The sequence below is a fragment of the Littorina saxatilis genome, linkage group LG13, assembly GCF_037325665.1.
Source record: "Littorina saxatilis isolate snail1 linkage group LG13, US_GU_Lsax_2.0, whole genome shotgun sequence".
Taxonomy (NCBI): Eukaryota; Metazoa; Mollusca; class Gastropoda; order Littorinimorpha; family Littorinidae; genus Littorina; species Littorina saxatilis.
The window spans coordinates 14,949,986-14,967,476 of record NC_090257.1 but is presented as its reverse complement, the minus strand read 5'-3'; the positions used below and the strand labels follow the sequence as shown (position 1 = coordinate 14,967,476).

The following is a 17,491-nucleotide window of genomic DNA, read 5'->3' as shown; positions in this document are numbered from 1 at the left end:
GCACCCCAGCACTCGCGTGAACCCATAGCAGTATCATGGGTCGCGTTTGATTGGCTGTCGATCTCCGACGATTATCGCCTAGGCCTAATTATTCACCGATGGCAGTTTGCGGGTTGTTTTGATTGGCTGCCGATCTCCAAACGCCGAAGGTGAAAAAGGTAGCATCATGGCGTCTGGATTACGTATTGTTTTGTCGGCTGTGGAAGCTCTTACGATCGACGACCAAAGTGTGAAAAACAAGTGGAAAGCCAACTGGCTGTCAGAAGAAGTGACTGTCATTATCAACAAGAAAGAAAGGCGCCAGCTCATTGGCGACAGTATCGCCAAGATATCCATTCCCGGTCAGGCCGTGTGCACGTGGTGCGACAACGGCCACTGCGTCGTGAAATACGGACTTGGTGGAAAAAATGTGTTGGTTCTGAAAGTTTTCAAGTAAGTTTTGTGTGTGTGTGTGATTGTTATAAATTACACTTTTGTTTAAAATGCTAAAACATATTATTCTTGTGGTTTTTATAGCTTTTTAAAAAGGCATGATCAAATTGTTTGCTATCAGGAGAGGCCCCAAAATGGCCTTTATAATTCTAACATTCATTTTCCGTCAGGGGGGCAAAGCCCCCCTGAACCCCCTAACGGGGCGTTGCCCCTGGACCCCACCGGCTTACTTTTCTACTTTTGGAACATTTGCTGGTCTCATGTCTGGTTGGTCGCGAGCACCCTCTCCTTTTGGAGGGGGGGTCTGCTCCTCGCCTGCCTCTGTCCTCTTACCTCGCCTCGAGCGCAGCTTTGTCGGACATGCAGTCCCCTTTTCAAGGGGGAGTGGGGGGGGGGGGGGGCACGGTAAGTGTGGTCATTTTGATAACTCCCAGGCTTCGGGTTCACGCCCGTCTGGTTTTTCTTTCGCTCATTCACAGCCCGGGGGTGTCGTACGGCCTTCCCAGGCTATGTTACATAGCTCTGCTTTACCACGTTTGGGGCAAGGGGGTGTGTGTTGATCACTCTTTCTCGCTCTATGGGTCGGAACTGTGGGGCAGCTGTCTCAGTCAAGAGCGTTACCTTCTTACCAGGCCTCAGCTAGCAACCATCCCCCCCCCCCCCCCCCCTGGGGGAGTGGTGTGGCTGCAGGTTTGCAGCAGGGGGATGGGTGGGGACGGCCGTTTGTGGCTTCGTCTCTCACTCCGTCCTTCCCCCCTCAAGGGGGGTTTGCTGCAGTGGCGAGTCACCCCCCTCCTCTCTCGGGTCGTGGCGTGGCCCAGACCTGTCAGGCGGGCGATATGCACGGGGACGCGGTTCTCGCACAGCGTGTCGCTTATGGTGGGCCGGCTTTCACTCTGCCTGCCATCAGGGCTCGGTGCTGGCTACCCACCCCCCTCCCTCCTCGGGTCGGGTGAGCGGTGGGGGTCAGCAGGCAGGGGTAGATCACGCAGTTTTTTCTCACACTGGGCAGTGGGATCAGCAATCTTTGCAGCGACCTTACTCTCCTGTCTCCCCTCCTTCGTGTCTGGACAGAGTGGTGAGGGGGGGGGGGGACTCGGACTCCGCGGAGGAGGAGGAAGAGTGTGTGGCTTTGCCTGCTTCTTTCAGGCGCGCTATGCAAAAGGCAGCTGAAGTCGCAGCCAAATACTTTCCTGAAGGGGTGGTGGATTCGGGCCAGGGGGTCTCTCTTCATCAGAGGGGCCTCTTTGAAGGAATCCAAGCAGCGGACACCTGTTCCCGCTTGGGATTTGTTTTTGGTCTTGGAGTTCTTACGGTCCTCTGCGTTTGAACCGTTACAGACCTCCAGTTTGCTTAACCTTACTCGTAAGGCTTTGTTCCTCTTGCTCCTGGCCACAGCCCGCAGGGGCAGTGAGGTGCATGCGCTTTCTGGATTACCGGAGGACGTGTCGTTTGAGCGTGACGGTTCCGTTTCTCTGCATTTTCGGTCAGATTTTCTGGCAAAGAACCAGAAACCGGGCCAGGCTCCCCCGGTTATTCATGTTCTTCCTTTGGGTACTGTTCTCGCGCCGGACGATCCGGATTTGTCTAATTGTCCGGTTCGAGCCTTGAACGCCTACTTGTCTCTCACTAAGCCTGTTAGAGCTAAGAGCCAAAAGCTCCTTTTCATATCTCTTAACACGAGACGTGGTAAAGACATTTCTAAATTGACCCTGTCAAGATGGATAGCGACGCTCATAAGGCAGGCCTATGAGTGGTGGCTTAGTGAGAAGGGGGGGGGGGGGGGGCGGGCGGTCCTCCCTCTGGCTTCGGCACGGGTTCATGAATCCAGAGCCTGGGCGTCGTCCTTGGCGGTGTTGCGTTCAGGGCGTCTTGATGAAGTCATGCAAACTGCCTATTGGAGGTCGGATGACGTATTCATCAACTTTTACCTCCGGCTGGATGGTGCTAACGCATTGCCCTCTTTAGTCGCGGCAGGACAAGTTCTTTCTAGGACTTAGGTAAGTTCCCTCCACCTTTAGGGGGAATCTGCATTTATGAGAATTGGGTAAAGAATATGTAATTTAATCGAAAATTTCAGTGCTAAATTTTCATTTGATTAATATACTTACCCAATTCTCATAGTTAATACCCTCCCATCCATCCCCGCTACTTAATTTTTTGGGTTTCTTTTCGGAATTCCCGATCAAAAAGCAGGACTGACGCCCAGGAGAACACCTGCGCCATCTGGGAGATGCGAGCAAGGTAGGCGAGATATTCGTCCGAGGTTTGGCGATCAGTCTTGTCAATCCATATCATTTCCTCATGTATTTTTAGGGCTGCTTCAAAATATTGAGGGACGGTGACTTTGTCAAGGGGTGTCTTCTTTTCCGCTATGGCCAGGCGACCATCTACCATCGCCAGATAGTCGACGCTTCCATTTTCAGCGCGGGAGGAAGCTTGAGCAGTATTTAGAGAGATGAAGTGAGAAATATCTCTAGGCTTACCTCCCGTCTAGTGGTGGGAGTGGTCTGTGTTGTTGGCGGTGACAGATGGACCAGAAGAGGGGAGGGCACCCAAAAGATCGAGAAAGTCCGTGGCGACTGCGTGTGACTGTGGCTGGGCTCGCTGTTGCTCTCTTTGCGGGCCTATTTCGCTGACCACTCTCTGTCTGGTCCGCACTGTCACGTTCTCTGGTGTTGGCTTCGGGACCGTGGTTCGCGGAGTAGCCTCGGTTTGCTGATCGGGAGTGTGACGAGAGGTAGAAGCCGAATCAGTGGCTGGTCGCTGGAGCATTCTGATAAGAGATTTCAGCAAGAGCCGCTGGGCTAGAGGCAGAACAGAAAACGTGTCCACCAAGTTGGGAGTCAAGAGTTCAAGAGATTGCTGAGAGTGAAACCCCAGGGTTTCAAGGTGCGCAGCAGTGGCCGGAGCGATCTCAAACTCTTCGAATGTTTGCATCATAGAATCGTCCGTGAGAGCCATTGGAAGATAATGAAGAGCAATACATAAACTGGCGACGAGCTGACAGATAGCGTCTGTCGGATGTTGTGAGAGTGTGGGTGCGCGTGCGACCACGTCTGACGCAACTTCCGGTGGAGCAAGCCAGGCTGACGAAAGCAATCGTCTGCTACACACGATGCCACAACCTCTGTGCTGCGCCGATTTAAAAACAGCTTTAATAAAAGCTGAGTCCTAAATTTTCATTTGATTAATATACTTAACCAATTCTCATAGTTAATACCCTCCCATCCATCCCCGCTACTTAATTTTTTGGGGGTTTTTGAGAGTCTCGAATGATTCTGCAGGATGTTGCCGCCCACGTGGTGCGCGGGGAATTGTGGGTAACCGGGCTAGGTCAGGCCATAGCAACGGCTATGGCATCTTTTTTAGCTTGGTTACCACCCTACAAGGGCAGGTAATTTGAGTAGTTTTTCGACATCTAGCATGTGAGATCAAAGTCAATGCATTTATGAGAATTGGGTAAGTATATTAATCAAATGAAAATTTATCACTGAAATTTTTGATTTCATCTTATTCCTTGTCGGTCCCTGATTCCAAAAACATATAGATATGATATGTTTGGATTAAAAACAAACTCAGTACGCTAAAAAGAATAGAGATACAGAAAAGCGTGTTATCCTGCTCAGCGCGACCATTACCGCACTATTCTGGCTTGTCGATTTCACTGCCTTTGCCACGAGCGGTGGACTGACGAAACTACGAGTATGCGGTCTTGGTGAAAAAATGCAGTGCGTTCAGTTTCATTCTGTGAGTTCGACAGCTTGACTGAATGTTGTAATTTCGTTTTATGCGACTTGTTTTTTCTTCATTTTCCATTTTTTTTTTTTTTTTTTTTTTTTTTCAGGCGGGGGGGGGGGGGGGGGGGGGGGGGGGATCCGGAAACCCTCCCTGGAGCCGCCCCTGCTTTTTCGTCTCTCTGAATTTTGTGTGTAGTTTGTTTCTATAGTGAAGATGGCAGCCCAAACTGCATGGTCTTACGTACCCTCTCAATCACTTACCACGGCGGAATTAAGTTGTTACGCTAACAGTTTCGTGACTCGAAAATGGTGGCCATTAAGAGAGTTTCTATGGCCCCGTTGGTCAAACCTGGGCAGCTATGTATTTGTGATTATTCTTGCATATGCTTAACACGCGACCTTTTGAACCTGTTGTCATTAAAGGCACCATTCATCCTTCCCACAAACACGATCACCTTCACTGCCACAGGGGTGAGTTTTGGCACTCGCCCGCTCGCCCCCGGCGACTTCAAATCGCGTTGGGCGGGTTCGAAATTCCTCTAAAATCGCCCGCCTGGCGAGTTCAAATTTCGCTGAAGCACAAAGTTGTTAGGCAACGTAGTCAATCGGAACGGCCGGCGAACAAATATCTCTGCCGGCGATCTCAAAATCTGTCACTTCTCTACTGCCCACTCATCCCCCCCCTTCCCCCACTTTCAGAAGGACTCAGGACTACCACCAATCAAGGCCAGACACATTGGCTAGACAGCTACCCCCCTCCGCCTCACTTGACCGTGTCATCACCCCTCCAGTGCCACGAGCCGCTGGCGATTGCATCAGCAGTCAAAATAGTTAAACCCCCCTTCGTCCCCCCCTCTTTGCGCTATTCACTTCACCCCCTCTCATATCTTATCCTGCGCTCACCAATCCTTCAGAGACTTTCACATGTTGTAAAACAGTTTCCTCTCAGATAAAAACTCGGTCATTGACCCCGAGTAAGAAGGTCAGTGTCTCGACAGGCAGCTGTGTTCAGGTTGCAAGTACCGGTCATTGACCCAGGTCTCAAGGCCAACCAGCTTTTACAATGCATCTGCCTTTGATCTGACCGCCCATCCAGAGCAAACATATTCCCCCTAGCCCTCTGTATTCAGTTTTCCTTTGATGTGCCTGCTATGTACCACTGATCCAGTTTCTGGGAAATGTATAATTATGTCATTGACTGCAGGGATACTCATTGAGACCATTTTCCAAAATATGTTAACACCAGCTTTGCTGACCAACTTAGTACAAGTAGTGACAGTACTACTGCTGTCAATTATTTCCCTTCAACTAAGGAAGTAAAAAAAAAAAACCCGATCCACTATAATATATGTGATAAAGAAGAAAAGACAGACCTTCAACAATAGGACAAGGGATGCAACTCTGCTGAATCAAAAGCATAAAGATCACCTGTGAACAATTCGAGGATCAGGAAATCTGAACATCTGTTTGTTTTCATTAGAAAATAGAAATGAAATATAATGCTTTTGATTATTTATGACTTAAGCTGTGGTAAATTTGGCTGGTATGCAACTTTTATACTTCTGCTTGATCTAACAGTAATATTATACTGTTCAAAAAAAGAAACGCATAGCTTGTAATATTTGGTTAATTTAGTTATATGGCTACAAGGATATCCACCAAACTGCAGAACATGTTTATCTGGTCGTCGACCTTTCGTCCATTGCCACAAGTGAGCTCTGCACGTGACGCATGCGTTATCAGTGGCTACAATGTCAAAATTGCTCATTTGGCATGACCACTCGTCATGCTTCAGTGTAATTTCGTGAAACTCAGGGAATATTGAGCTCTCACCATGTCTTCCAAAACCCATAAAAGCGGATTGTTCGCCACAAAGAAATCAGACGACAATTCAGCGACGAAAGATGGCCCGATTGAGCAGAGAAGACCGCCAAATTGCATTGGGTCGTTTACAAGCAGGCCAAAGTCAAAGTGCAATCGCCAGGCACTTCCACGTGTCCCAGAGCACCATCAGTAGACTGTGGGTCAGGTTTCAAGCCACTGGCTCCGTTGCTGACTTGCCACGAGCGGGAAGACCAAGGGCGACAACTGCTGCTCACGACCGCTTCATACGGCTCCGCCACCTCCGGAATCGTTTCCTGTCGGCCTCATCTTCTGTCCAGGCTCTCCCCGGGCCACACCGATTATCGGACCAGACCGTGCGGAACCGCCTGCATGAAGCTGGTTTGAGAGCTCGCAGACCTCACAGAGGAGCTGTCCTCACCCGCCGCCATCGCCAGAACCGAGTGCAGTGGGGCAACCAGCACCTTCGCTGGACCGTCCGGAATCACTGGAGACACGTGTGGTTCAGCGACGAGTCCTACTTCCTGCTCCAGCGACATGATGGTCAGAGGAGGGTCTACCAGAGAGTAAACGAACGTTACGCGCCCAACTGTGTGGATGAGGCACCCGTTCATGGTGGTGGAGGCGTCATGGTGTGGGGGGCGATCAATACCGCTGGAAGGAGCACCCTGGTGCACGTCCAAGGGCGCATAACTGCCCAGCGATACGTGGAGGAAATTCTGCGCCCACACGCCCTTCCTCTTCTGGCTGACCAGGATGCCATATTCCAGCAGGACAACGCTCGCCCGCACACAGCACGACTCACCACCCAGTTCCTCACCGACCACCATGTCCAGGTGCTTCCCTGGCCATCCATGTCGCCAGACATGAACCCGATAGAACACCTCTGGGATGAATTGGACAGACGTGTGCGCAGGCGAGAAGAAGCGCCGGCAAATCACCGCGATCTATTGCAGGCACTTCAGGAGGAGTGGGACACCATCCCACAGCAAGATATCCGGCATCTGATCCAGTCCATGCCCAGAAGGTGCCGGGCAGTTGTTGCTGCTCAAGGCAGTCACACCCCCTACTGACTTGACAGCCTCGGCACCCAATCGTATTGATTGACTGATTGATTTGAAGATGCAAATGAACTGTGTGTGCATTCAACTGTGTCCATACCAAATTTCAAACAAATAATCTAAATATTGGATTTTTGACTCACATGCGAAGCAAAAGTGAGTCTATGTACTCACCCGAGTCGTCCGTCCGTCCGTCCGGAAAACTTTAACGTTGGATATTTCTTGGACACTATTCAGTCTATCAGTACCAAATTTGGCAAGATGGTGTATGATGACAAGGCCCCAAAAAACATACATAGCATCTTGACCTTGCTTCAAGGTCAAGGTCGCAGGGGCCATAAATGTTGCCTAAAAAACAGCTATTTTTCACATTTTTCCCATTTTCTCTGCAGTTTTTGAGATTCAATACCTCACCCATATATGATATATAGGGCAAAGTAAGCCCCATCTTTTGATACCAGTTTGGTTTACCTTGCTTCAAGGTCAAGGTCACAGGAGCTCTTCAAAGTTGGATTGTATACATATTTTGAAGTGACCTTGACCCTGAACTATGGAAGATAACTGTTTCAAACTTAAAAATTATGTGGGGCACATGTTATGCTTTCATCATGAGACACATTTGGTCACATATGATCAAGGTCAAGGTCACTTTGACCCTTATGAAATGTGGCCAAAATAAGGTAGTGAACCACTAAAAGTGACCATATCTCATGGTAGAAAGAGCCAATAAGCACCATTGTACTTCCTATGTCTTGAATTAACAGCTTTGTGTTGCATGACCTTGGATGACCTTGACCTTGGGTCAAGGTCACATGTATTTTGGTAGGAAAAATGTGTAAAGCATGTGAGTCGTATGGGCTTTGCCCTTCTTGTTCTTCTTTTTTTTAATTTTTTGTTCAAATTAAAAAATGTTTAATGTTTTTATTTTTTTTAGGCTTGGGGGGGGGGGGGGGGGGGGGCGGGGGGGTCTGGAAACCCCGGAAACCGTCCCTGGGTCCGCCCCTTCTGACTTCCTCAATTTATGCAGTGAAAGAAAAGTATCCTTTGACTATAACTATAAGCCTGAGTGTCTGGCAAATTTATATATTAATTGCTGTGTAGTATCATGTAGTCGTCAGTGTTATTGTTAGCAATTTCTTGCCATGACATTCAATACTTTGTAAGTGGATATTGAACGTGCACTATGACAGTTAATCTTGTGTGCAGGGGTCTCTCTGCTGCCAGATTGCATGATGAACTTGTGGGTTTGAAAGGCAGGATACAAGATCTGGAGCAAGGGTATTGTCTCTCTCTCTCTCTCTCTCTCTCTCTCTCTCTCTCTCTCTCTCTCTCTCTCTCTCTCTCTCTCTCTCTCTCTCTCTCTCTCTCTCTCTCTCGCTACTCAGCAGATTACACAAAAGAGCGCTGAAAGTAGTATTACTCAAACAGACTACTCTCACCGACTCAGACTACATCAACATAGGGGTCCTACCTCTAAAGTCAAGAATGAATTATAACAAAGGAATAATGATGCATAAAATTATGACAGAAAATGCACCCGAAACCATTTGTTCAAAGTTCTCTTTGAAGAATTCGCACCACTTTACAAAACTAAACACTCCTCTTCCTAGGATAGACCTATTTAAATCAAGTCTTGTTTATTCAGGAAGCAGCCTCTGGAACGCTCTTCTGGACGCCCTGCGGCAATCCACCAATACAGATTCTTTTAGAACCAAATATTCTTTCCATTTAATGAACTCTGTGAACAAATAAACTTGATTGGTATGTTCTCTTTGTATACAGTTGTTCATTATCGGAATTATGGTTTATTGTGACAAAATCACGAAGATTCGTACATTGTTTTGCTGAGCTAATGTATTGTTGGGTTACTTTCCACCCAATTTTGAACACTACCTTATGATCTACAATGCTTCTACATAATGCGCTTCATGTACATAAACTTATATGTTCTACCATTAATGTTTTTATGTAACTTTTTTTTTCTTTTTTTTTTCCCTAGTCATAGTTATAGTAAAATAGTTTAGTCCCTCTTTAGGGCGAGGGCCAGATGCAAAAAAAGCATATCTATGCTTGTTCTTGTCACCCTCGAAAAATAAAGAATTGTCATTGTCTCTCTCTCTCTCTCTCTCTCTCTCTCTCTCTCTCTCTCTCTCTCTCTCTCTCTCTCTCTCTCTCTCTCTCTCTCTCTCTCTCTCTCTCTCTCTCTCTCTCTCTCTCCCTCTCTCTAAAATATGGCCTGTGACATATTTTTCAGTGGAAAGAATTCAAGTAAGCAATCATTTGCATGAATTGATGAACTTGTGCATTAGAAATGTGGGGCTCCTAAAGGAGTCTTGTCAGGAGCAAGTGGCCCTTTTGATGCATATGGACCTTTGTCAGGCACAATAAATCACATCACTGAACAGATACCTGTGTACACACTCAAAACTGGACTCACTGCGGAGATGTAAGCACTCAGAGGGAAACAAGAGCCTGGGCCTTGCTTCAGGTGTCTTTTGCTATATTTGGACATATGTTTTGCGAGAGGTTGCGAGTTCGACCCTGGGTCAGGGCGTTAGAAATTTTCTCCCCCCTTTCCTAACCTAGGTTCAAGTGCTAGTCTTTCGGATGAGACAAAAAACCGAGGTCCCTTCGTGTACACTGCATTGGGGTGTGCACGTTAAAGATCCCACGATTGACAAAAGGGTCTTTCCTGGCAAAATTGTATAGGCATAGATAAAAATGTCCACCAAAATACCCGTGTGACTTGGAATAATAGGCAGTGAAAAGTAGGATATGCGCCGAAATGGCTGCGATCTGCTGGCCGATGTGAATGCATGATGTATTGTGTAAAAAAATTCCATCTCACACGACATAAATAAATCCCTGCGCCTTGAATATGTGCGCGATATAAATTGCATAAAATAAAAATTAAAAAAATTAAAAAATAAATCCCTGCGCTTAGAACTGTACCCACGGAATATGCGCGATATATTTGCCTCATATTGATTGATTGATTGATGTTTTGGGACACAATATTACACAGAGCCTGAGTGTGTTACAAAAACATACAGCTGTATTATGTTTGGGTTAAAAACAATCTCAGAGAGCTATTTAATACGCTATACTGGCTTGTTATGTCAATTCAAGCGGGCCACAGTGCTTTCTAAGCCGCAGGGTATCCACAATTTTTAACTATTGTCTTCTTAAATCAAACGCAACACAGAAGACCATGGCCAAAAATGTATTCAATGACTTTAATAAATTTACATATACATGTACAACAATATGAAACACTCTCATTCTGTCCGCATGCATTCACTCAACTACACAAGTCATTCACTGACACAATCTAACATAACCACACGTAAATAACAACATAAAATTACTTATAAGTTATATTCTGAAGTTAAATATAAATTGTTCACGCCCACAGGCACTGTCCTGACTAGAAATAAAAGAATGTCTCCAGGCACTGTTGGTTATCACAGAGTCAACCTTAGAAGATGATACTAGGACTGTGACTAGAAATTTTAGGGTGTTGTTGGGGTAGGCTGCAAAATGGCTGACTAGCTGGTGAGCATAGCGTCATTCAGAAATGGAAGCTTAGCTGAACACAATATCCGGTTAAGCTGGTAGCGAGCGCCAGACTTCATCTGCCAGAAATATGGTTCAGCACAGGAACCTCTGCATTCCGTGAGATTTAAAAACAGCTGAGTCATAAAATGCAGTGTGTTCAGGTTCATTCTGTGATTTTGACAGATTGACTTGAAATGTATTAATTTCGCTTCATGCGTTATACTTTTCACAAATAAATCTTTGCTTAAGATTTCTACTAAATGTTTGAAAATGAGGGATCTTTTTGTTCATTTTGGAAATATATACGTGGTGTTTGGCACAAATTACTAGCACATCAAAAACTTTATCAGTGACTACATTGTTTGCAACTCCAAAAAGAACCAGTTCTTTAGAAAGGTTTAAAAATTAAATTGTCACAATGGGTGCAGTTCGCCTTTAACCAATTTACAAATTCTATCCAAAAAGTCTGTACTTTATCACACTCCCAAAACATATGTATAAGGGTTTGTTCATTTCTACCGCAAAATGTACACAGTGACGTATCCACAATTTTTCGCAAAAATAGAAACCGTTCTGTCGGCAGAATTCTGTACAATAATCGGTACTGGAACCATCTGTTTTGAGATGTTAGATTGTTGAACTATTGTTTATGGTCAGGTATGATTTTCATAGGCGATGTTTGTTTGTTTGTGTGTTTGTCTGTCTGTCTGTTTGTTTTTGACTCACATGCGAAGCAAAAGTGAGTCTATGTACTCACCCGAGTCGTCCGTCCGTCCGGAAAACTTTAACGTTGGATATTTCTTGGACACTATTAAGTCTATCAACACCTGATGTGGCCTGATGGTGTATGGTTACAAGATCTCAAAAAACATGTGCGGCAACTTGACCTCACTTCAAGTTCAAGGTCACAGGGGCCGTAATTGTTGTCTTAAAAACGACCATTTTTCACATTTTCACATTTTTTTCTGAAGTTAACGAGAATGGCAACCTTAGCTATGTATGCTATACAGGGCAATGTAAGCCCTATCTTTGGACACCAGTTTGGTTGACCTTGCTTCAAGGTCAAGGTCGCAAGGGTCCTTTAAAGTTGGATTGTATACATATTTTGAAGTGACCTTGACCCTGAACTATGGAAGATAACTGTTTCAAACTTAAAAATTATGTGGGGCACATGTTATGCTTTCATCATGAGACACATTTGGTCACATATGATCAAGGTCAAGGTCACTTTGACCCTTATGAAATGTGACCAAAATAAGGTAGTGAACCACTAAAAGTGACCATATCTCATGGTAGAAAGAGCCAATAAGCACCATTGTACTTCCTATGTCTTGAATTAACAGCTTTGTGTTGCATGACCTTGGATGACCTTGACCTTGGGTCAAGGTCACATGTATTTTGGTAGGAAAAATGTGTAAAGCAGTTCTTAGTGTATGATGTCATTGCTAGGTTTAGTTATTTGACCTTGACCCTGAAGGTCAAGGTCAAGCATGTGAGTCGTATGGGCTTTGCCCTTCTTGTTTACATTTAGTCAAGCTTTGACCAAAAGTCAATGTCACCCCTCTCTGGGATGGTACTATCTTATGCTCTCTTTTTAGCAATTCTCAACTGGGAGCCTTTTGAACCCATACTTACTTACTTACTTATGCCTTTGACCCCGTCCGGGGCATAGGCCGCCAACAAGAGCTCGCCAGGCACTTCGATCCTGGGCTTTTACTCCCAGGGCCGAAATGTTCCTTGTATCTCTTGTTGACGTTTCAGTAACGAGTACTTTTTTCCATGGATGAGTTGTTAGCCCTTCGCACAACCCCCAACCTGGAGTGCCAGGGTGTATACTTAGTCTGCCCCCATTCACCTCAGACCTGTCCGGCGTGGTTACACCTGCCAGGAGCACTATGAAGGCTCCGGCCGGCATAGCTCTTTGGATCATCAGGGCACACAAGCTGCTACGCCACGGCAAGGCATATACACCAGTAGCAGTTTGAACCCTTGCATCTCTGCAATAAATTTCTTTTGTTTCAGGAAAAAGAAATTTCCAGAGGTGAAATTTCTCACATACAAAGATAGAAAAAGGATTTTAGTAAGTATTACAGTTCTGCTTCTTTTCCTTTTTACATTTAGTCAAGTTTAATCAAGACGACGGTCGTGGTGTGTGTGTGTGTGTGTGTGTGTGTGTGTGTGTGTGTGTGTGTGTGTGTGTGTGTGTGTGTAGAGCGATTCAGAGTAAACTACAAGACCGATCTTTATGAAATTTTACATGAGAGTTCCTGGGTATGATATCCCTAGACGTTTTTTTCATTTTTTCGATGAATGTCTTTGATGACGTCATATCCGGCTTTTTGTAAAAGTTGAGGCGGCACTGTCACACGCTCATTTTTCAATCAAATTGATTGACATTTTTGTAAAGCAATCTTCGATGAAGGCCGGACTTCGGTATTGCATTTCAGCTTGGTGGCTTAAAAGTTAATTAATGACTTTGGTCATTAAAAATCTGAAAATTGTAATAATTTTTTTTATATAAAACGACCCAAATTTACGTTCATCTTATTCTACATCATTTCCTGATTCAAAAAACATATAAATATGTTATATTTGGATTAAAAACAATCTCTGAAAATTAAAAATATAAAAATTATGATCAAAATTAAATTTCCGAAATCGATTTAAAAACAATTTCATCTTATTCCTTGTCGGTTCCTGATTCCAAAAACATATAGATATGATATGTTTGGATTAAAAACACGCTCAGAAAGTTAAAATGAAGAGAGGCACAGAAAAGCGTGCTATGCAGCACAGCAAAACCACTACTGCGCTAAACAGGCTCATCAGTTTTACTCCGTTTTGCACAAGCGGCGGACTACGGTCATTGTGAAAAAATACAGTGCGTTCCACAGCTTGACTGAATGTAGTAATTTCGCCTTACGTGACTTGTTTTCCCTTCCTTTTCTTCCTGGCAATGGTTGTGAGTACCTGAGATGTTTTGTCTTGGCATTTATTCATCAACCGGAATAATTTGAGTGTTACTTGCAAGAAGAAACCTCTGCAGTTTTCTGCAACCTTTGAGAAGATTTGGGCATTATGTGCTGTTGTTTTTTAATATGTTTGAAACTGCACACTACTGTTAAATTACATATTTTTACTCCGAATCACATTTAGCATTGACGCAGTCTGAGATGCTAAGGTCTGAAAATCGCTACCCGTCTAAAAACTTTAAAGGGAAGCAACCCCACCACAAAAAAGTGTCAACGGATGCGTAGGTAAGGATGCCAGACCATGGGAGTTACCTCCCCTTGGTGTGTACTACGTCACCACCGCTCCCGGACAAGTGGTAAATCATACAACTTTTTCATGATATTTTTCGCTCTCGTGGCTACTCCGGCTACTACCCGTCTTATTCACCTTCTGCTTCATTAGTTGGTGAGCTCTTTCCATTTTGTCATGTTTTTGACAGGGATTTTGTCTTGGCTACTGAGTCTTTGTTCATTCTTTGGACTTGTACTTTTCAGTTTGGCTGCCATTTTGGTTTCAGCTTAACTGATAGTGATATCTTTTTGGTGCGCGGGGATGTCAAGGGTAAAGGTTTTTCTAAGCCTATATCTTTGGTGTTTTCTTCTTTATCACCTGTTCGCGTTGTCTTTCTGACGACGCTTACTTTATTGTAATTTCTGTGCCTTTTTCTGCCCCGGTTGAACTTATTGTTTTAGGGGCAGTCAAGCATTTTGCATAGCTTATTTTGCTGTAGCATTGTTTTGCCGCCATCTTTGATGTGTCAGTCGGGCTGACAGTGTCAAAGCTAGCGTGGTGTATTCACGGAGGTTAGGGTAAGGGTTTTTCCTAGCCCTAGTCTTCTTTTCAGAAGTTACCGAATTTGTTTGTGGTTTCAGACGCGGTTGTTTACCATGTCTCTTTCCCGCAGTGGGGCACTGCGGTTATGAAATTAAAGGCCCCTCCTGTTTTTGGAACCGCAGGAGCTTTCTAGTTTGCTGTTAGGTAGATTTTTGGTTCCTCTTTCCTGTCATGCTCTCTTTTTCTTCATGAATTCTTTTCTTTTTTCTGCCTTCTTGCTCATTCACCTGTATTTTTTCCAAAAATCTCTTCTCTTGCCGCTTGTCTCGCGATTCATGTATAGTTTAATCTGTTAGTGTTCTGATGTAAGCCCAGCAGTAGATAGGTTAAGCCTATTTTAACATACTGGAAACTGGTAATCTTCCAGTAGGTATTAATTTAGTTTTACTAAAGCCTGCTGGGACACAAGTAATGGGTTAGTGCATTTGTAAACAGGAATCGCTTGACAAGTGGCCCCCTTCATCCCCCCCTTCCTCGTCCTGATATGGCTCTGCGTAGTCGGCTGGACGTTAAGCAACAAATAAACAAAACAAACAAAAAACAAAACCATGTCTCTTGCATTCTCACTGGTTAGCAAATGACCTTAGCGCTCATTTTGGGACTTTGTTCGTTTGTCCTCTACGTCTCCTCCCGAGTCCTGTGCTCTGGTGGCGTATTTTTTTGGTTCTCTCATTCCAGATACCCGGCCGTGGGGGACGCTCGCTCTTTGGCGTCGCTGTGGTTGCCTTCGGCTAAGTTTTCCAGGGAGGATCTCCTGGTTTCTTCGTCTTCTGCCTCCGTGGCTGTCACGGCTGGTAAGTCGAACTGGTCCACCAGCTCTCGCGAAGCTACCGGACACTCCCTTCTGGGAAGCAGTTCCTTGGCGCAGGATCACAACCGGCTAACTTCTGTTCTGACACCCAATTCACATGGCGTGCACGGGCGTTTCAGAGCAAAGGCGGCATCCGTTTTCGGCAGCTGCGCTTCCGGTTTTAAGCATAGGTCCTCCCGCGCAAGTACACGTAGAGGTCTTGACTGGAGTTGACCGAGGACTGGCCTACGGGCATTCGGGCTTCCGGCCCCAGTCCACGCAACCTTCGCTTCCGCATTGTGCGGCTTCGTCTGTTGCTTTTCCGGCTCTGTCCGGATACACTGTTCCTCTTCCTGACGCTTCCTCTCGGATGTCGGTGAGTGAGGAACAGCGGCTGGCCTACGGCCATTCAGGCTTTCAGCCTCGGCCGGGGCAGTCGTCACACCACCCGTCGGGTGTTGCGGCTACTGCCTATTCAGTTCCGGTGGCTCCGGATGTTCCCTCCTCTTACTCTTACCCTCCTGCCAGTCAGGGGATGAGTCAGGACGGGTTCCGGTTGGATGGGTTTCCGGTTTCCGGTCATCCAGTTCATCAGTCTGCCACCAGCAACTGCGACTTCGGTCCGTGTCCGTCGCTTGATGATTCTGATGCACAGTCTCTGGCTCGCGAGCAGACACGTTCTGGATTTCCGTCTAAGCTCAAGGTTACGCTTGAAGCTGCGGCGGAGGTGACTTCCAGATATTTTCCGGAGGGTGCATCGTCGTCTGTGGCTTCCGCTTCGGTCGCTCCTTCGGCGATGGCGGACTTCTGTTCCGAGAGGGAGGAGGATTCCTACTTCCCGTTCAAGGAGTCACCTTCGGTGGCTTACCACCTTTCGCAGGTTTTGGCTTGACAATCTCCTCCCGGAGGTGGTATCCCCAGCGTTCCGGTTCCGCTGCTCGTTCCTCACGGTTCAGCTCCGGAACAGGCTCAGCCTTGGCTGGCTTCTGTGACACAAGCTTCGACTTTTGTTCCTACTAGTCATAAGAAGTTCTCATTGCCAAAGCCTGGTCGGAACTTGTTGTCGTCCTTCGCTCTCCCGCGTACACCATTACCGGTGCCGCAGGAACTTCTTCCTCTGCTGGCGAAGCAGTTTAAGAAGGACTCGGGTGTTCTGTTGCCAGATCATACCCTTGTTGCTTCGGAGGAAATCGGACGACAGCTGCTGGAACTGGCTTCCATCTCGGAGACGATCATCGGAGCGCTCGTGCTCTCACGGGGTCGCTGGATCCTTTCACGACTAGTGGGGATCAGGACGCCGATGGCCTTTCTACTCTTTTGTCAGCCCTTGCCAGGGTGAACGAAGAGCAGATGAGACTGTCCTCTCTTCACTACGCTCACGCAGTGATGTGTCGGAGGGACTTGTTTCTCTCTCATTCTCAGTTTCTGAGGAAGTTGCGAGAAACACGCTGAGATCTTCACCTGTGGTAGAGGGATCTCTTTTCGGCCAACTGGTGTTTGATGCCAGGAGAAGGGAGATCCAGTCGAATAGATCAGCAGTTCTCTGACTTCTCTCTACCAGGTTTGAAGGCTTCTGAGACTCAAGCGGTGACTTTCGTTCTCGCTGGTCATAAGAAGTTTATTTTGCCATAGCAGAGTAGGAACTTGTTGGCGTCCTTTGCGCTCCCGCGCTCACCTTTACTGGTGCCGCAGGAATTTCTCCCTCCTTTGGCTAGGCAGCCTAAGAAGGATTCGGGTGTTCTGTTGCCAGATCATACCCTTGTCGCTTCGGAGGACATCGGGCGTCAACTTCTGGAGTTGTCTTCGATTTCGGAGACCTCCATCAGAGCGCGTTCTCGCGCTTTTACGAATAGGTCCGCCGGAGCGAGCACCCGCCGTGGTCTCTTCCGGTTCGAACCTAGGACTGGCCTACGGGCGTTCGGGCTTCCGGCCCCAGTCAGTGCAACATTCGCTACCACTATGCGTGGTTTTGTCTGTCGCACTTCCGGCTCTGTCTGGGAATTCCGTTCTTCTCCCTGATGAGTACGTGCGTACGTTGGGGTTTGAGAACAAGGTCCACCAGCTCAAGCACCCGCCGAGGTCTCTTCTGGTTCGGATCTTGGGCTGGCCTTCGGGCATACTGGCTTCCGGCCTCAGTCCGTGTTACAGTCGTTTCAGCCACTGGCTTCCTCGTCTGTCGCACTTCCGGCTCTGACCGGAAATGATGTTCCTCTCACTGACGG

The 17,491-nt window shown here is 46.5% G+C and overlaps 1 protein-coding gene across 2 annotated transcripts in view; it reads left to right on the top strand.

Annotated features, from left to right (window-relative positions):
• The window catches only part of LOC138983690 (UDP-glucuronic acid decarboxylase 1-like), a 100,308-nt gene that overhangs the window by 47,544 nt on the left and 35,273 nt on the right, over window positions 1-17,491 (top strand). For both annotated transcript variants that reach the window (XR_011461233.1, XM_070356985.1), the window contains exons 3-4: window positions 8,282-8,353; window positions 12,656-12,713. Coding sequence is in view for 1 of the 2 variants with exons in the window: in XM_070356985.1 (XP_070213086.1) it covers window positions 8,282-8,353; window positions 12,656-12,713 (130 nt within the window). In the remaining variant the exon portion in view is untranslated. The remainder of the gene's footprint in view (window positions 1-8,281; window positions 8,354-12,655; window positions 12,714-17,491) is intronic.